Source organism: Microcaecilia unicolor, chromosome 7 (genome assembly GCF_901765095.1).
Source record: "Microcaecilia unicolor chromosome 7, aMicUni1.1, whole genome shotgun sequence".
NCBI lineage: Eukaryota > Metazoa > Chordata > Amphibia > Gymnophiona > Siphonopidae > Microcaecilia > Microcaecilia unicolor.
The window spans coordinates 308,679,626-308,694,833 of record NC_044037.1 but is presented as its reverse complement, the minus strand read 5'-3'; the positions used below and the strand labels follow the sequence as shown (position 1 = coordinate 308,694,833).

The window sequence follows — 15,208 nt, the reverse complement described above, 5'->3', positions numbered from 1 at the left end:
GAGGGCGATTAATCTGCAGATGACACAAAACTATTCCAAGTTGTCAAACGGCATGCGATTGTGAAAAATTGCAAAAGATCTTAGGGAACTGGAAGACTGGGCATCCAAATGGCAGATAAATTAATGTGGACAAATGCAAAAGTGATTGCACTTTGGGGAAAATAATCCGAATCATAGTTACCTGATGCTAGGGTCCACCTTAGGAGTCAGAACTCAAGAAAAAGACCTAAGTGTCACTGCAGACAATACGCTGAAATCTTCTGCCAGTGTGCAGTGGTGACCAAAAAAGGAAACAAAATTATTATTATTATTATTTGTTACATTTGTATACCACATTTTCCCACCTATTTGCAGGCTCAATGTAGCTTACATAGTACCGTAACGGCGTTTGCCAGTTCCGGTATGAACAAATACAAGGTGATATTGTGGTAGAATGAGGTTCGTGTATGGTACATACATTGGGGGAACTTAGAGAGGAAGAGGCAGATTTAGGATATGTCCATTACGGTCTTTGGTTTTGTTATGTTGCCGGTGTTTCAGGTTTTTTATGATGGGTCGGTGGGGGTATGCCTTTCTAAACAGGTTTGTTTTCAGTATTTTCGGAAAGTCTAGGGGGTCGAGCGTAGTTTTTACTAACTTTGGCAGTGCGTTCCATAGTTGTGTGCTTAAATAGGAAAAAGCTGGATGCATACGTTGATTTGTATTTGAGCCCTTTGCTGCTTAGGTTAGTGGAGGTTAGGTATGATCGTGCTGATTTCATAGTGTCTCTGGTTGGCAGGTCGATGAGGTCTGTCATGTATCCCGGGGGCTTCGCCGTAAAAAATTTTATGAACTATTGTGCAGATTTTGAAAGCGATATGTTCTTTGATTGGGAGCCAGTGCACTTTTTCCTCGGAGGGGTTGCGCTTTCAAAATGCGTTTTTCCAAATATAAGCCTGGCTGATGTGTTTTAGGCTGTCTAAAGTTTCTTTTGTTCTTTGCATCCTGCATAAATTCCATTGCAATAGTCTGAGTGGCTTGATTGTATCAGGTTATGAAATATTTTCCCTCGGGAAGAATGGTTCACGCGTTTGAGTTTCCACATTGAGGAAAACATTTTCCTTATGGTGGATTTCGCTTGGTTCTCTAATGAGAGGTTCTGGTCGATTGTTACTCCGAGAATTGTCAGGCTGTCTGAGATAGGTAGGGTGTAACCTGGGTTGTTCATGTTTGCGGGTTGTATGTATTGTGTTGGGGATGAGATGATCAATGTGTTTTTTCTGTGTTGAGTTTCAGTTGGAATGCATTTGCCATGAGTCCATAATGTTTAAGCTGAGCTTGATTTCATTTGGTGATTTCTGCCATATCATGTTTGTAGGAGATGTATATTGTAACGTCATCAGCGTAGATGAATGGGTTAAGGCCTTGGATGGATAAGGCCTTGGCTAGTGGGGTCATCATGAGGCTGAAAAGGATCGGTGATAGTGGTGATCCTTGTGGTACTCCTAATAGGAATTATTAGGAAAGGGATGCAAAATAAGACCAAGAATATTATATTGCCTCTGTATTGCTCCATGGTACCACCTTACCTTGAGTATTGCATTCAGTTCTGGTCACCGTATCTCAAAATAGATATACAGGCATATTTTCAAAGCACTTTGGGAGGCTAAGTTCCATAGGTTTCTATGGAACTTTGGGAGGCTAAGTGCTTTGAAAATACGCCTCATAGTGGAATTAGAAGAGGTTGAAAGAAGAGCAACCAAAATGATAAAGGGGATGGAACTCCTCCCATATGAGGAAAGGCAAGAGGTTAGGGCTCCTTAGCTTGGAAAAGAGACGGTGGGGGGTATGATTGAGGTCTATAAAATCCTGAGTGGTGTAGAATAGGTAAAAGTAAACTGATTTTTCACTCTTTCAAAAAGTACAAACACCAGGGGACACACAATGAAATTGCATGGAAATGTTTTTAAAACAAATAGGAGGAAATATTTTTTCACTCAACGAATAGTTAAGCTCTAGAACTTGCTGCCAGAGGATGTAGTAACAGAGGTTAGCGTATCTTAAAAAAAGGTTTGGACAAGTTCCTGGAGGTAAAGTCCATAGTCTGTTATTGAGATAGACATGGAGAAGCCACTGCTTGCCCTGGGATTGGTAGCATGGAATGCTGCTACTAATTGGGGTTTCTGCCAGGTACTTATGACCTGGATTGGCCACTGTTGGCAGCTGGATATTGTTTTAGATGGACCATTGGTCTGACTGGTCTATGTTCTGATAACTAAAGCATGACATTTAAACATATAAATATCAATCTAAGTAATACATTCACAAATGCACACTAAAAGCAATTGCATAAAGAAACCAATTAATAAAACCAAAACTCAGAAGTAAAAAAATAGAAAACATGCACAGTATATGGAACCAGGAAATGAAGGGTATAGTGACATTAATTTACAATGTATAAGTTTTATTTTATTTAACATTTTTTATACACTGCACAATCCAAATGTCTCAGCGTTATACAAAATATACATACATAAAATCAAAATATATTCCATCACAGTACCATGACATTGAAAATAACTAAAATATAATCACAAATAAATAATCAACATAAAATCTTGGCTTCAATCTCATTATTCAACCTCATCTTCTTCCCAGCTTCTCAAATCATATCATCCAACCCATATCTCTCTATATAAAAGGCAACCCCAACGTTCTGAAGCCTCCACGGAAGTTGGAGGCGCCTGAGATATCCGGTGTGCCCTGGAGTGTCTGCCCCGACCTCGGCGTCAAAACGTCATGACGTTGAGGGCGGAGCGATAACACTCGAGGCCCAAAACCGAAACGCCACAGGCACGGCCACGGAGGCGCAGCAAACAAAACAAAAAAAAAACCCTACCCACACACAGCGCGCGAACACCGAACAGGCAAGTAGCTCGGAGGGAGGGGGCCCCTTGCTAGCGCCCGTTTCATTGCCCTCAGAAACGGGCATTTATTCCTAGCATTTATATAAAGAGATAGGTCTTGAATTCCCTTCTGAACTGTTTAATCTGTTGTATTTTCCAGATCGTCTATGCCAGATGATTCGCAATTGTCATTCAAACAATCAATTGCTGTGATTCAGCTAGCACAAACAATCTGGGCAGTAGTTTAATCATTATCTGAATGAGGAAGGAACATGTGTAAATCAGCCTTCTCAGCAAGCCCTCTTGTTTTACATTGATTACTCTGAGTTTGCTGCAACATACAGGCTCGTTTGTCTGGTAAGGACATATGGGTCCCTGTTTACCCATATAGGTCGTGGTGTAGGCGCGCTAATCTTTGGCGCGTGCTACAGTAGACACCCATTATTCCTATGGGTGTCTCTAGTGTTAGCACTAAAAAGTTTGTGCACCTACAGCGTGGCTTAGTAAACAGGCCCTTTGTGTTTTATAAAGATTATTTATAGTACTTTTTAATATTGATTTTTTTATTAGTGGTTTTCATACTTTTTTAGCACATAGTGCTGTCACTGTATTGTGGAGCGGATTTGCTGCTTTTTTAGATCCTCTTTGACCCCTTGTAATTGGTATATATTTTAGAACCTTTATGCATTTAGTAGCACATCTGTTTCATGCACTTCACCTTGGATTCTGCAATTTAAACACCTTTGAAAGCTGCATTAAATCACTGAGTAGAGAATTTTAATTTCAAGATGTATCATAATGCATGACTCAGTGCACAGCCCTTTTTATGCTTGGCATGTTAACATATGTTTATTTATTTATTTGTGACATTTATATCCCACATTATCCCAACCAAGTTTGAGTTCAGTGTGGCTTACAATAAACAGTATAGGATACATAACAAAGAAATAATGCATAAGGAAGTAATTTGCTGTAAGAATCCAATTTTACAATACAATATCATAAACAAACTGGGACAGCTATGGATGTTTAACATTTAGAAAATCTATTATGAATGAGGAATTGTACATGAAGCAAAGAGAAAGCTAATGGTGAATAGAGTAATAACCAATTCAGGTAATAATTGTTGAGATATGGTTGTTTCCTTGCAAGGGTTTGTTTGAATAGGAACGATTTGGGGATTTTGTGGAATCTAGTATATTCCTGTATATTTCTTATTTTGGGTGGTAAGGAGCTCCACCATTTGATTCCTAGGTGTTTCACGTATATATTGTAAATTAATGTCAGTATGCATTTCACTTGTCAGTCCCCATACACTGTGCATGTTTTATATTTTTTACATCAAAGTTTTGTTTTTATTTAGTTTGTTTTATATATTTGGTTTTTAGTTTGCATTTGTTTATGTATTATTTAGAATTGATATTTATATTTTTAAATGTCATATTTTAGTTATACCCCTAAGGCAGCCAATAGGCCAAAAGCGGAACACCCAAGCAAGGCAAACCCAGAGCTGAGCTGCCCAGGTACTCACCGAGAAATACTGGCCGGCTCAGGGCTGTACAGGACCTTATCGGATGATATCACTCAGTAGTTCTCAGGTTCCCCATCTGCTGGTAGGAGATCATCTACTCATTCATCGGGAACGGTAAGGAAAGCATTTTTTATACGTAAAGCATGTTTTACAAGTGGTAAATGACTCTTATAACTCTGTGTGGCAGCGTACACAAGTACATGAATGCACACCCACAGATTGTATGTACTTTTAAAGGCACTGTGCACAGGCATTCCTAGGGGCATGGTTTTGAGTACAGCAGGAGTAAAGCTGCAATGTATGCATAACGTCTTATAGAACAGGTGGGTGCACTCATAGGGGCTAATTTATAAAGGCGTCAGCCAGGTGTGAAGACCAAACAAGCATCCATTTTTGGCCTGGTTTATAAAGACATACAGATGCCTATCAGGGGCATTTTCGAAAGAGAAGGGCGCCCATCTTCTGACACAAATCAGGAGATGGGCGTCCTTCTCTCAGGGTCGCCCAAAGCGGCATAATTGAAAGCCGATTTTGGGCACCCTCAACTGCAGTCCGTTGCGGGGATGACCAAAGTTCACGAGGGTGTGTTGGAGGCGTAGCAAAGGCAGGACTGGGGTGTGCTTAAGAGATGGGCGTCCTCGGCCGATAATGGGAAAAAGAAGGGCATCCCTCACAAGCATTTGGTCGACTGACCGGATGACCACCGGAGGGAATTGGGGATGACCTCCCCTTACTCCCCCAGTGGTCACTAACCCCCTCCCACCCTAAAAAAAAAATTTTCCAGCCTCTATGCCAGCCTCAAATGTCATACCCAGCTCCATGACAGCAGTATGCAGGTCCCTGGAGCAGTTTTAGTGGGTGCAGTGCACTTCAGGCAGGCGGACCCAGGCCCATCCCCCCCTACCTGTTACACTTGTGCTGGTAATGTGAGCCCTTCAAAACCCACCCGAAACCCACTGTACCCACATTAGGTGCCCCTCTTTACCCCTTAGGGCTATGGTAGTGGTGTACAGTTGTGGGGAGTGGGTTTTTGGGGGGGGTTTGGGGAGCTCAGCACCCAAGGTAAGGGAGCTATGCACCTGGGAGCAATTTGTGAAGTCCACTGCAGTGCCTGGTGGTTTCCTGGCATGCGAGGGTTACCAGTGCACTATGAATTCTGGCTCCTCCCACGCCAAATGCCTTGGATTCGGTCATTTTTGAGATGGGCGTCCTCGGTTTCCATTATCGCCGAAAACCGGGGACGACCATCTCTAAGGTTGACCTATATGTTGAGATTTGGGCGTCCTGACAGTATTATCGAAACAAAAGATGGACGCCCATCTTGTTTCGATAATACGGGTTTCCCCGCCCCTTCGCCAGGACGTCCTTAGAGATGGGCGCCCTTAGAGATGGTCATCCCTGTTCAATTATGCCCCTCCACGTGTCTTTATAAGATGCTATGGGTAAACCAGCAGAAATTGAGTTTCTTAATTACGTATGTAGTTATGATCTGAAAATGTATCCATAGAAAAGGAGGTGCAAATCTCTGTGTATAGTTTTTCCTTAGGGCAATTTGCAAAGTGAAAGTACGTACATTCATTCAGTTTGTAGCTGGAGTAAAGACCAAAGAGCAAAATACCTCCCTCTAAGGTCCGTGTCCCAGAGCATCACTTTATTATCCTGATGCTTTGAGCTTTTTGCCCAAAGTGCCATTCTTCTAACTCAACACTAGAAGCTGTGTCCCAGGATCTCACTCTGTATCTAATTCTTGACATCAGAAAGGATACTCGACAGAAGAACAGATCCAGGTTCTCTATGTGATGCCATTGAGCTGCAACAAATAGAAGATAGGTTATTTTTACTGCACAGAATGATGCTCCATCTGTAGATATGCAGTATTTTTCCTGTCTCCTCCTAACATTCCTCTGCCATCCCCTCAACCATCAAAAATACACTACAGTATATAACCTCTGCCATTATTGATCCACCACGATTGTCCTCTCACTTTCTCTGAGCCCTTCATCAACCAGAACAAAGGCCCCAGCCCAGTATCCAGCAGCGGTGGAAAGAGGAAGTTTCTAAGAAACAGGGCAGAATAGTTATTCCCTGTGGCGAAGCAGGGTGTTTTCAAGTCTGTGAATTGTAATAGTTTCATGCAGTGTATTTCTCTTGTTTGGCCAGCAGGTGCTGTTTGCTCTGTGTTTTAAGGCTGTTGCAGAGAAGACTGTTTCTTTTTAAGTTAAGCCCAGAGGAAAAAGTATCATGCCCAGCTATTGGCCAGATTCTTTCAAAATGCTCTGGGCTCTGATTGGCCCTGGAGTTCAAAATCCAGCCAGGAGGTACTGGATTTTCCCCAGGCTCAGCTAGGGAGTGCAAAGGGTAAACATCTCTGCCCTGAGACCCTGTTCAAGACCTGTGAACAGTTATTTTCCTGAAACTCCCTAGGTGCTACCCAGGTAGTAGTAATAAAGTGTTTAGAATAGCTTTAATAATGATCTTACTCAGTTACCTGTTATTGCTTGTTGTTTTTCCACCTGTCTTATATCATCCACTGTTCTATTTCTATGATAATAAACCCACTAGTTTGTTAGCTCTGTTCTCCTGGACTGACTAAGAATCCTGGTGGTTTGTGTTTTGGGTCTGTGGGTGTTTTCTAGGAACTGTAAGGCCTCTGGGAGTGTGGCCCCAGTGTCCTAGAAATCACTGGGGAATAACTTGAGAGTGGAAGACTCGCCCAGATGCAAGCAGGACCTAGTCAGTGGGAGGAGGGTGCATTGTAGAGTACGTGTACAGGTGCAGGTGGGCCTGAGCAGTGCTGGGGACAGACCCTCCAGGTGGCCACAGGGTTAACCCCAGGTGGGTGCTAGGTGTTTCATGACACTCCCTTCTAGCAGTCATGGGCAACCTCCCTGACTGTTATGTTGCATAACTTGTGACTTTCTGCCTTCTATTACCTTATCTAGCCCTGATATTCCATTCCATTTATTTAAATATTTAACTGGTCCACAAGGCAAAGAACCTAAAAAATATTCATCGAACACAATAAACACAGTCTAAACATGTAACATAATCAAAAACTATAATAACAATAATGGAAATAGCAGTGATTAACTCCAGCAAACAGACAGTATCCAAGGCATCAAAAATAGGATGAACTATCAAAAAGTAGGGAAAGCATGCAGAACATGGCTCATGGAATTGTTTTCAATCCCTTTACATGTAAATGCATGTGTGTTTGTAGGCACTGTTAGTATACAGAAAATCACTCATACAGCAATTACTATGGACTCATTTTGCTATGGAGATGACCAGTACCTAAATATGGCCCTTAGATTCATGATAGGCTGTCCACCAATGAAAGAATAATACCAAAGTGGAAATACATATTATTTATTATATAAAAAATAAGGGCAATGTAGCAAACCAATATTCAAAAATAGGTACTGTCACAAATACTAAAAATTACCAATAGATATATGAATATATATGCAATTATGTAACTATACAACTATATATATCCTGAGAAGAGATTACCAACTTAGCAGCAAAGACAGGCTAATGACCACGGGGGTCCTGAGGTAACCAATCCTTCACAGGCAAAAACCAAAATTAATTAAACCTGAGCATAAGAGGAAAACTTCTGTCTCTCTCACTCTTGCGGTCCATAGCTTCAGAGTCCAGATGGGCAGATGAATTGGAGCCTCCTCTCCAGGCTCTAGCAATTTTCCTGCGACCCCTTCTGATCAGAATTTAGTCCAAGGTTCCTGCTCTGTGAGCAGACAGTTACACGGCTTTTGGAACTTGGCCTTGTGCTGTACCTAGCACAGAGATACAGTTCATAGGTGTTCTGGCAATTCAGTCTCTCCTCCAAGACAGATCTGTACACCATGAAATCTTCTTCTCTTGTTTCTCTTGTCCAGTGTTGGCATTGCTCTCCGGGTCTATAGCTGACAAACATGGATCAATCACAAACCGTCTGTCCATCTGTACAATGAGAGGCCTTGTGGGCATCCTGCAAGAACAGCTTATCATTAGTAGGCTTGCAGTACCAAGCTCCCCTCCATGGTTCCCAGAAGTTCCAGAGACACTGTCTCTGTGAATTCTGCTCCTCCACACCTTCCCAGGAAATAAACTGGAAGGCTAGTGAAGGAAAACATGTCCTTAAATGAAGTCACTAACACAGCTGTGTCAAGAAGCAGTTTTCCTTGTACAAAAGCTGGTTCATGTTGTATTCAGGCCTCAGGCTGCAGATTGTATATTGGTTCAGAAAAGATGGTTCAGGCTTAACTTGGTCTCAGACCAGCAAAGGTGAGAAAGCAGTAAAAACCCCTACAATGTGTTCAAGGGGAGGGGGGGGGAGAGCGGTCAGGGTGTGTGTGACAGTGTTGCGTAAGTTACTGATGGATGTTCAGTTTTTTACTTTGTGTTACCTCGCCTTGAATCTCTAGCAGGAGGGTTGGCAGGTTACAAGTACCTGATAACATAACATAACAAAATAATATATTAAAGTTACTAGTTTCTACAAAGAAGAGAAAAAATTATGTTTCTTACCTGATAATTTTCTTTCCTTTAGTCCCAACAGGTCCAGAGACGAGTGGGTTATGGCCCCTACCAGCAGGTGGATACAGAGAGAACGCCAGAGCTCTGCCATAAAGGATAATGTGCAGCAGTCTCTCTTTCAGTATATTCGATACCAAAGCAAAAAGGAAATCATGAGTCCATGAATCAAACTCCTGTCTCTGACACAAAACAGATGAAGTAAGGATTGACCACCAGAGACAGGGCAAGGCTCGACCACCAGAGACGCAGCAAGGCTGGAAATCCAGAGACTGAGAAGGCCTCGACATGAACGTAGGGTCCTTCCCCGGTTTAGGCAACAATATAATATGAGCTAGATTCTGATGGAGGTCTCCCCCTCCCTGTACTAAGCTGTTATACATATTGGCCAGAGGCTACGCCACTACATCCGACAGGATTCTGTAATATTCTGGTCCAAAACCATCTGGGCCTGGGGCTTTTGTCAACTTTAATGCTTTAACACCCAATCTGATCTCTTTTGCAGAGATAGAACGGCTCAAAGTCTGTACTTGATCTATAGTGAACCTAGGAACCAATAAATCTCGAAAGAATGCATCCCTCTTCTCTATATCCAATTCTCTCGCCTCATATAAAGATCGATAATATTGAACAAACTGGGTTTGTATTTGGGATTCTTTATGGTATCTCCGGCCAGACCCATCCTTAATATAGATAATGACCTGTTTTTTCTTTTAAGGATGCACTAGATTGGTCATAAGTTTTCTAGCCTTGCTGCCCCATTTAAACAATTTAAACCTTTGATAATAAAATATCTCGCTCAGCCCGACTAGTGAGCAAAATATCAATCTGGCGCCTGATCCCCAGCAAGGCGTCTTTAGAGGACTTATTTAAACGGTGCATATGCTGCCGACGAAGGGACTGATATTCCTGGGATAGTTTTAATAACTCAGCCTCTAACTTTTTCTTCCTGCTCAATGTGTATGCCAATATATGACCCCTTATTACTACCTTAGAAGCTTCCCAAGAAGTAACTGGGCCCACTTCTGGAGTCTCATTAGTGGATTGATAGTGTAGCCAGTTCTCCCTCAGGTAAGTTCAAAAAGCTGTGTCATTATACAATGAGGGCGAGAATTTCCATATCCTCTCTGTCGATTCTGCTGTGTAGTGAACAGACCGTTATTATGCATGTTATGCTCATTTCCCATCCCACAGGCCTCCCAGCTAAGCCTGCTGGACTCTTTCATCCCCTGAGTAATGACCCAGACTAAATAACAGCGACGATAATTCCAGGGTGCACTGTCTACCCCCATCTTCCCTCTTACAATATCATTCCCTTCTACTACCCCATATTCCCCCCAATCATACTCCCCCTCCCTCCCGAGCACATCATTCACACATCCCCCTCCTAACTCCCCCAGTTAAACCTCTCCTCTCTCTTAAACAGTGAAGCCATCCTCCCCCCCCTCCCCGAACAAACACAACAGAATATTTCCACCCCACGCCCTCTCCGCCATCTAATTATGATACATGTTCCTCCCCTTGTATTCTCCCCAGCCACTCTGAATGCTCTCCCCAATTCAGACCAGTAAGCTGTTACAACAAAAAAAGTACATATAACAGAAGATTCCTTGTGGCCTTTGAAAAAGATGACTCCAGAAGCCCCATATAGTCACCCCCACTCTTCCAGACATAGCTGCCCTTCCATGTTAAGATTCCAGAGCAAAGGGATCCACATCTGTAGAGTCACTAGGTCCTTTCTGCTGGGGGTATTATCCAAAAACATGGTGGAATTTGGCCTGATCACTCGTCTGATGGGGCCCCTCGCTATTAAGAATGTCCAGGAATGCCTGAGCCTGTGAGACCTCCAAGAACAGAACCGTTTGTCCTTAATGCCAGATCCGGAGTTTAGCTGGGTACAAAAGCGAAAAATGTATACCCTTTCTATGCTGCAATGTACATGTTGGCGCCATAGCTCTGCACATTTGTGCTACCCCGGCTGAGTAATCATTAAACAATAGCAGCTGGTGCCCCTTACACTCCAGTGTCGTCTTCTTAGATCAAAAGGCTTTCAGCAAGTACTCTTTTTCCAGCCAGTTCATATAGTATGCGATAGCCATGGGCGGTTTACTTTCTCGCTCTTCTTGCATCCCAATCCGGTGTACACGATCACACTGCAGTGTATTTGTACATTCTTCTATGCACAACTGTGCTGGCAGCCATGTACTAAAGGTCTTTATCTGAAACTGATTTGGGCAGTCCAATGACCCGAAGATTGTTACGACAGTTCCAGTTCTCTTGCTCCTCCAAACGATCACGGGGGGCTGCTGCTGCTTTTTGTAGTTCACAATCTGCGTCACCATGCCATGCGCTGCATCTTCTTGCGCTGACACACGCTGCTCCACCTCGGCAATTCTCCAGGTCTGAGTGTCGAATTTCTCATTTATCTTGTCCACCGCAGATTGAATTTTATTTAGACGGTCTTCTAGTGCCGTTGCGACTGTGCGCGAGATCTCCTTAGCCCAGTCTCCCAGCGCGGTCATCTGCTGTGACTCTGGGCCTGCCACCATCTTAATTACTTTCAGTGAAAGAACCTATTTTGTTTTTCAGGCCTCTCTGGCTCCTCGTGGGCATACCTTCTCCCACAGCGCTCCCTCCATCGCTCAGCTTCACCCAGGCGGTGTCCAATTAAAACGTAAGTGTAGAAAATTCAACAGACTTGGGGAGGACTCAGATATTTAGCAGATTTTTGCAGAAATTTGGCGGAGCTCTCTTTCTTGTTGCCATTCAGGTGGCAGGCATCACGTGACCCCCCCCCCCCCCCCCCCCCCCCAGTCCTCTCCTTCTATGGAAACCTGTCCAATCTACACTAAAAAAAGCTCTCTGTCCATCTGCTCGTTTCTATTTCACTTACCACTGAAATCTTCCTCCAGCAGACACTACTTCCCTCCATCTTTGGGGGAGAGAGAGAGAGAGAGAGAGAGAGAGAAGCAGGAACATATCCATTAAATGACTTACATTTACTGCCCTCAGGAACATACACCAACAAATCTTCATCTCCAGGGGGAGAGTCATTGTAAGAAGATTCCAGGCGCTGATACTCAGTGTCAAAGTGATCCATCTCAACAGGTTCTGCTCATGATCTTATCCGAGGGAGTCTACAGAAAGAGTAGAGAGACATTCAGAAAAGGAGAATAAAATCAGTAAGGGAGGCAGGACATTCAAAGAAAGTGAAAAAAAAAGAGTACACATTTTCAGAGAAAGATAGTAAATAATTTTCATACAGGACAATAAGAAGATAGCAAAGAGATTTGGAATTAAGAGAAATGGTATTGAGATGGTCATCAAGACAGAAAGAGAGAGAAAAGGGAACCAAATAGTAGGATACGGTCAGTATCACAAACACAGAGAGGCCAAGCAGACAAAAAGAAAGACTGTACACAGAGTAAGAAAATAAAGCTGAAGGTGTATTCAGTAATCACATGTTCAGGACAGGTGATGCACATTTGAGAACGCAGTTTTCTGCTGTTGTAGGCAACGGACTGGTAGCTCCCGAGGAAACTACAAATAAGTGAAACGGAGTAGCCCTGTTGAGCGATAAGAGCCAGTTCAGTTAAAATGCTTTTAATCGAAAAAAAAATATTTAATGCCTAAGTTACGTGATTGAACAGAGGAAACAAATCTGTATATTTCATTTTTGGGATTAGATATCTTTTAAATCATTAAGGGAAAATTAAACATTTTAAAAATGTATATAAATAAAAAAGAAAAAGGCAGGAGGAGATTTTTATGATTAATGAAGTTGCACAATTTTTGCAATCAATTTGCAACCATATAGGCATCTGAAGTCTTTTCTTCCTCAATACTTAAAATCAAAATTAAATGGAGTTTCCTAATAGGAAATACTGATTGAGACCAATATTCAGTATTGTAACATTAGTTGTGTGGCCATTAATGCACAAAATAGAAAATTAGCCATATTTGGCCACAGCAAAAAGTGACCTTAGTGTGCAGAAAAGATGCACATAAGGGAAAGCTACGGCCACATTTTGCCTTAGCTTTGTAAAAGGGTCTCTACAGCCCCTGTTTACAAAGCCATGCTAGCGGCTGGAGGTGCGGTACTGCCGACACAGGGCTGTGTCGGCATTGCCTTGCAACTTTGTAAACGGGGGTGGGGGGTTTGTACTTGAGGCAATGGAGGGTTAAGTGACTTGCACTAGATCACAAAGAGTTGCAGAGGGATTTGAACGTTGCTTCCTGGGTACACAGTCCATTGTTCTAACCATTCGGCTTCTCCTCCACTCCACATGATACTCACTTGATTAAAATGTACCAAGTAATCACATCTAGTTAATTTAAAGGTTTGTTATAATGCCTTTTAATAGTGTACAAAAAGCACTTTACAGTAATTAAAAAAAGGATATAAAAACATCAAGGAGTTCTGACAGGCTGAGCTGCTTACCTGCTGAAGGCGGCTGGAGAGGCACCCCAGAACACCTATGACTGGTGTGAGGACCCCAGAAGAATACAGCTGCGTCCTTGCCGCGCAGACAGGCCGAGCTGCTTACTTGCTGCAGGCAGTTGGAGTGGCACCCTAGAGCATCCCCAATTGGTGTGAGGCCCCCAGTGGAATAAAGCAGCATCCTAGCCCCGGCACGCCTGAAGGGGCATAACCAAAGGGACAGGTTCTGCCCCTTTGTAGCAACCCAAGGATCAAGGAATGGGTTTCCTTGCTTCTCTAAATTGGAACGCGCAAAGGAGTTCAGAAGGGACCTGCACAGCTTGCTATTATTCAGAGACCCATGAATTTCCGTCTTCAGCAGGCTTCCTTGAGACAGCAAATGTGAAACATGGTCCATGTCGAGACCCAGGATCCTTACTGAAGATAAGTACTGCTACAGTTTTTTAATTTATTTTTAAAAAGCATTCACTATGGGTGGCATGAAGTGATTACAAAAGATGTGTAGTATGAGGATGTAGGTGTGGCAGTCCTTGGAAAGCCTATGAGTGCAAAAAAAAACCACTTTCACTTATTTTTTTTATTATTTCTGATTTTATATTCTAAATATGATACTGCACTGTGGGACTTGCTTTGTATACTGAGTAGGTAATAAATAGAAATAAATCAAAACAGAGAAAAGAAAATATGATGATACCTTTTTTATTGGACTAACTTGCCTGAGCATGTGTGTGTAGTCCTCTCTGGGTTTGTTTAGAAAGCGGTGGGTGCGGGCTCCTTCCATGCACCTGGTTCTGCTCTCTCTCTGCCTGGCTTCCAGGCTCCTTGATTGCTTTGCTTCCACCCACCTGTTTCTGCTTGCTCTCTCTCTCTCTCTCTCTCTCTCTCTCTCTGCCTGGCTTCCAGGCTCCTTGATTGCTTTGCCTCCACCCACCTGGGTCTGCTCTTCCTCTGCCTGGCTTCCCTTGCTTCTCTCCTATTGGTCTTCCGGTTCCTCCTCCCCTGCTCTTGTCCTATGGCTGTGCTCCTTCTCCCTGCTGATGTCAGACGCCAGCACTTTATCAGCTGAGCTCTTCCTGGACTCCATGCTTCGGCTTCTACTTTGGAAGGTGTTTCTAACTCTGTAGTCTGCTTCTTATCTACTGGTCCCTCGTTGCTGACGAATAGTTAAGCTCTGTAACTCTTTGCTGGAGGATGTAGTAACAGCGGTTAGCGTATCTGGGTTTAAAATAGATTTAGACAAGTTCCTGGAGGAAAAGTCCATAGTCAGCTATTGAGACAGACATGGGGAAGCCACTGCTTGCCCTGTGATTGGGATCATGATATGTTGCTATTTGGGTTTCTGCCAGGTACTTCAATAGAAATCAAACAAAATAAAACATGGAAAGGAAATAAGATGATACCTTTTTTTATTGGACATAACTTAATACATTTCTTGATTAGCTTTCGAAGGTTGCCCTTCTTCCTCAGATCGGAAATAAGCAAATGAGGTAGCAGATAGTATATATGAGAGAAACACCAAAGCATTACTTTGACAGTCTGACAGAGTGGGAGGGTGGGGGTATGCATGGGGACATCAAAGCATTTCATTGATATTCTAACAGGATGGGTGTTGGTAGGTGAGAGGAGGGTAATAAACAGAGAAATACAGCTTTATGTTTTATAATGAGTTAGAAAACCCAGATCCTTATAAGTCCTGTTTGTTGGGTGTCAAAATATTCAATCATTCTTATTTCAAAGGTCTTACGTTCCTGTATTGTTTTAAAATTACCTTTCAGTATTCTTACTGTGAAATCACTGGTGCAGTGTTCTGGTCTT

At 42.8% G+C, this 15,208-nt stretch overlaps 1 protein-coding gene across 5 annotated transcripts in view; it reads right to left on the bottom strand.

The window, feature by feature from the left end:
- ATG9A (autophagy related 9A) overlaps positions 1-15,208 on the bottom strand; it is a 110,812-nt gene that overhangs the window by 79,023 nt on the left and 16,581 nt on the right. For 4 of the 5 annotated variants that reach the window (XM_030210019.1, XM_030210016.1, XM_030210017.1 and 1 more), the window contains exons 3-4: positions 11,950-12,089; positions 6,183-6,226 (exon numbers count right to left, since the gene is read on the bottom strand). In XM_030210019.1, coding sequence (XP_030065879.1) covers positions 6,183-6,226; positions 11,950-12,052 — 147 coding nt within the window. In that variant the 5' untranslated portion in view covers positions 12,053-12,089. The other variant, XM_030210020.1, reaches the window with a different exon arrangement.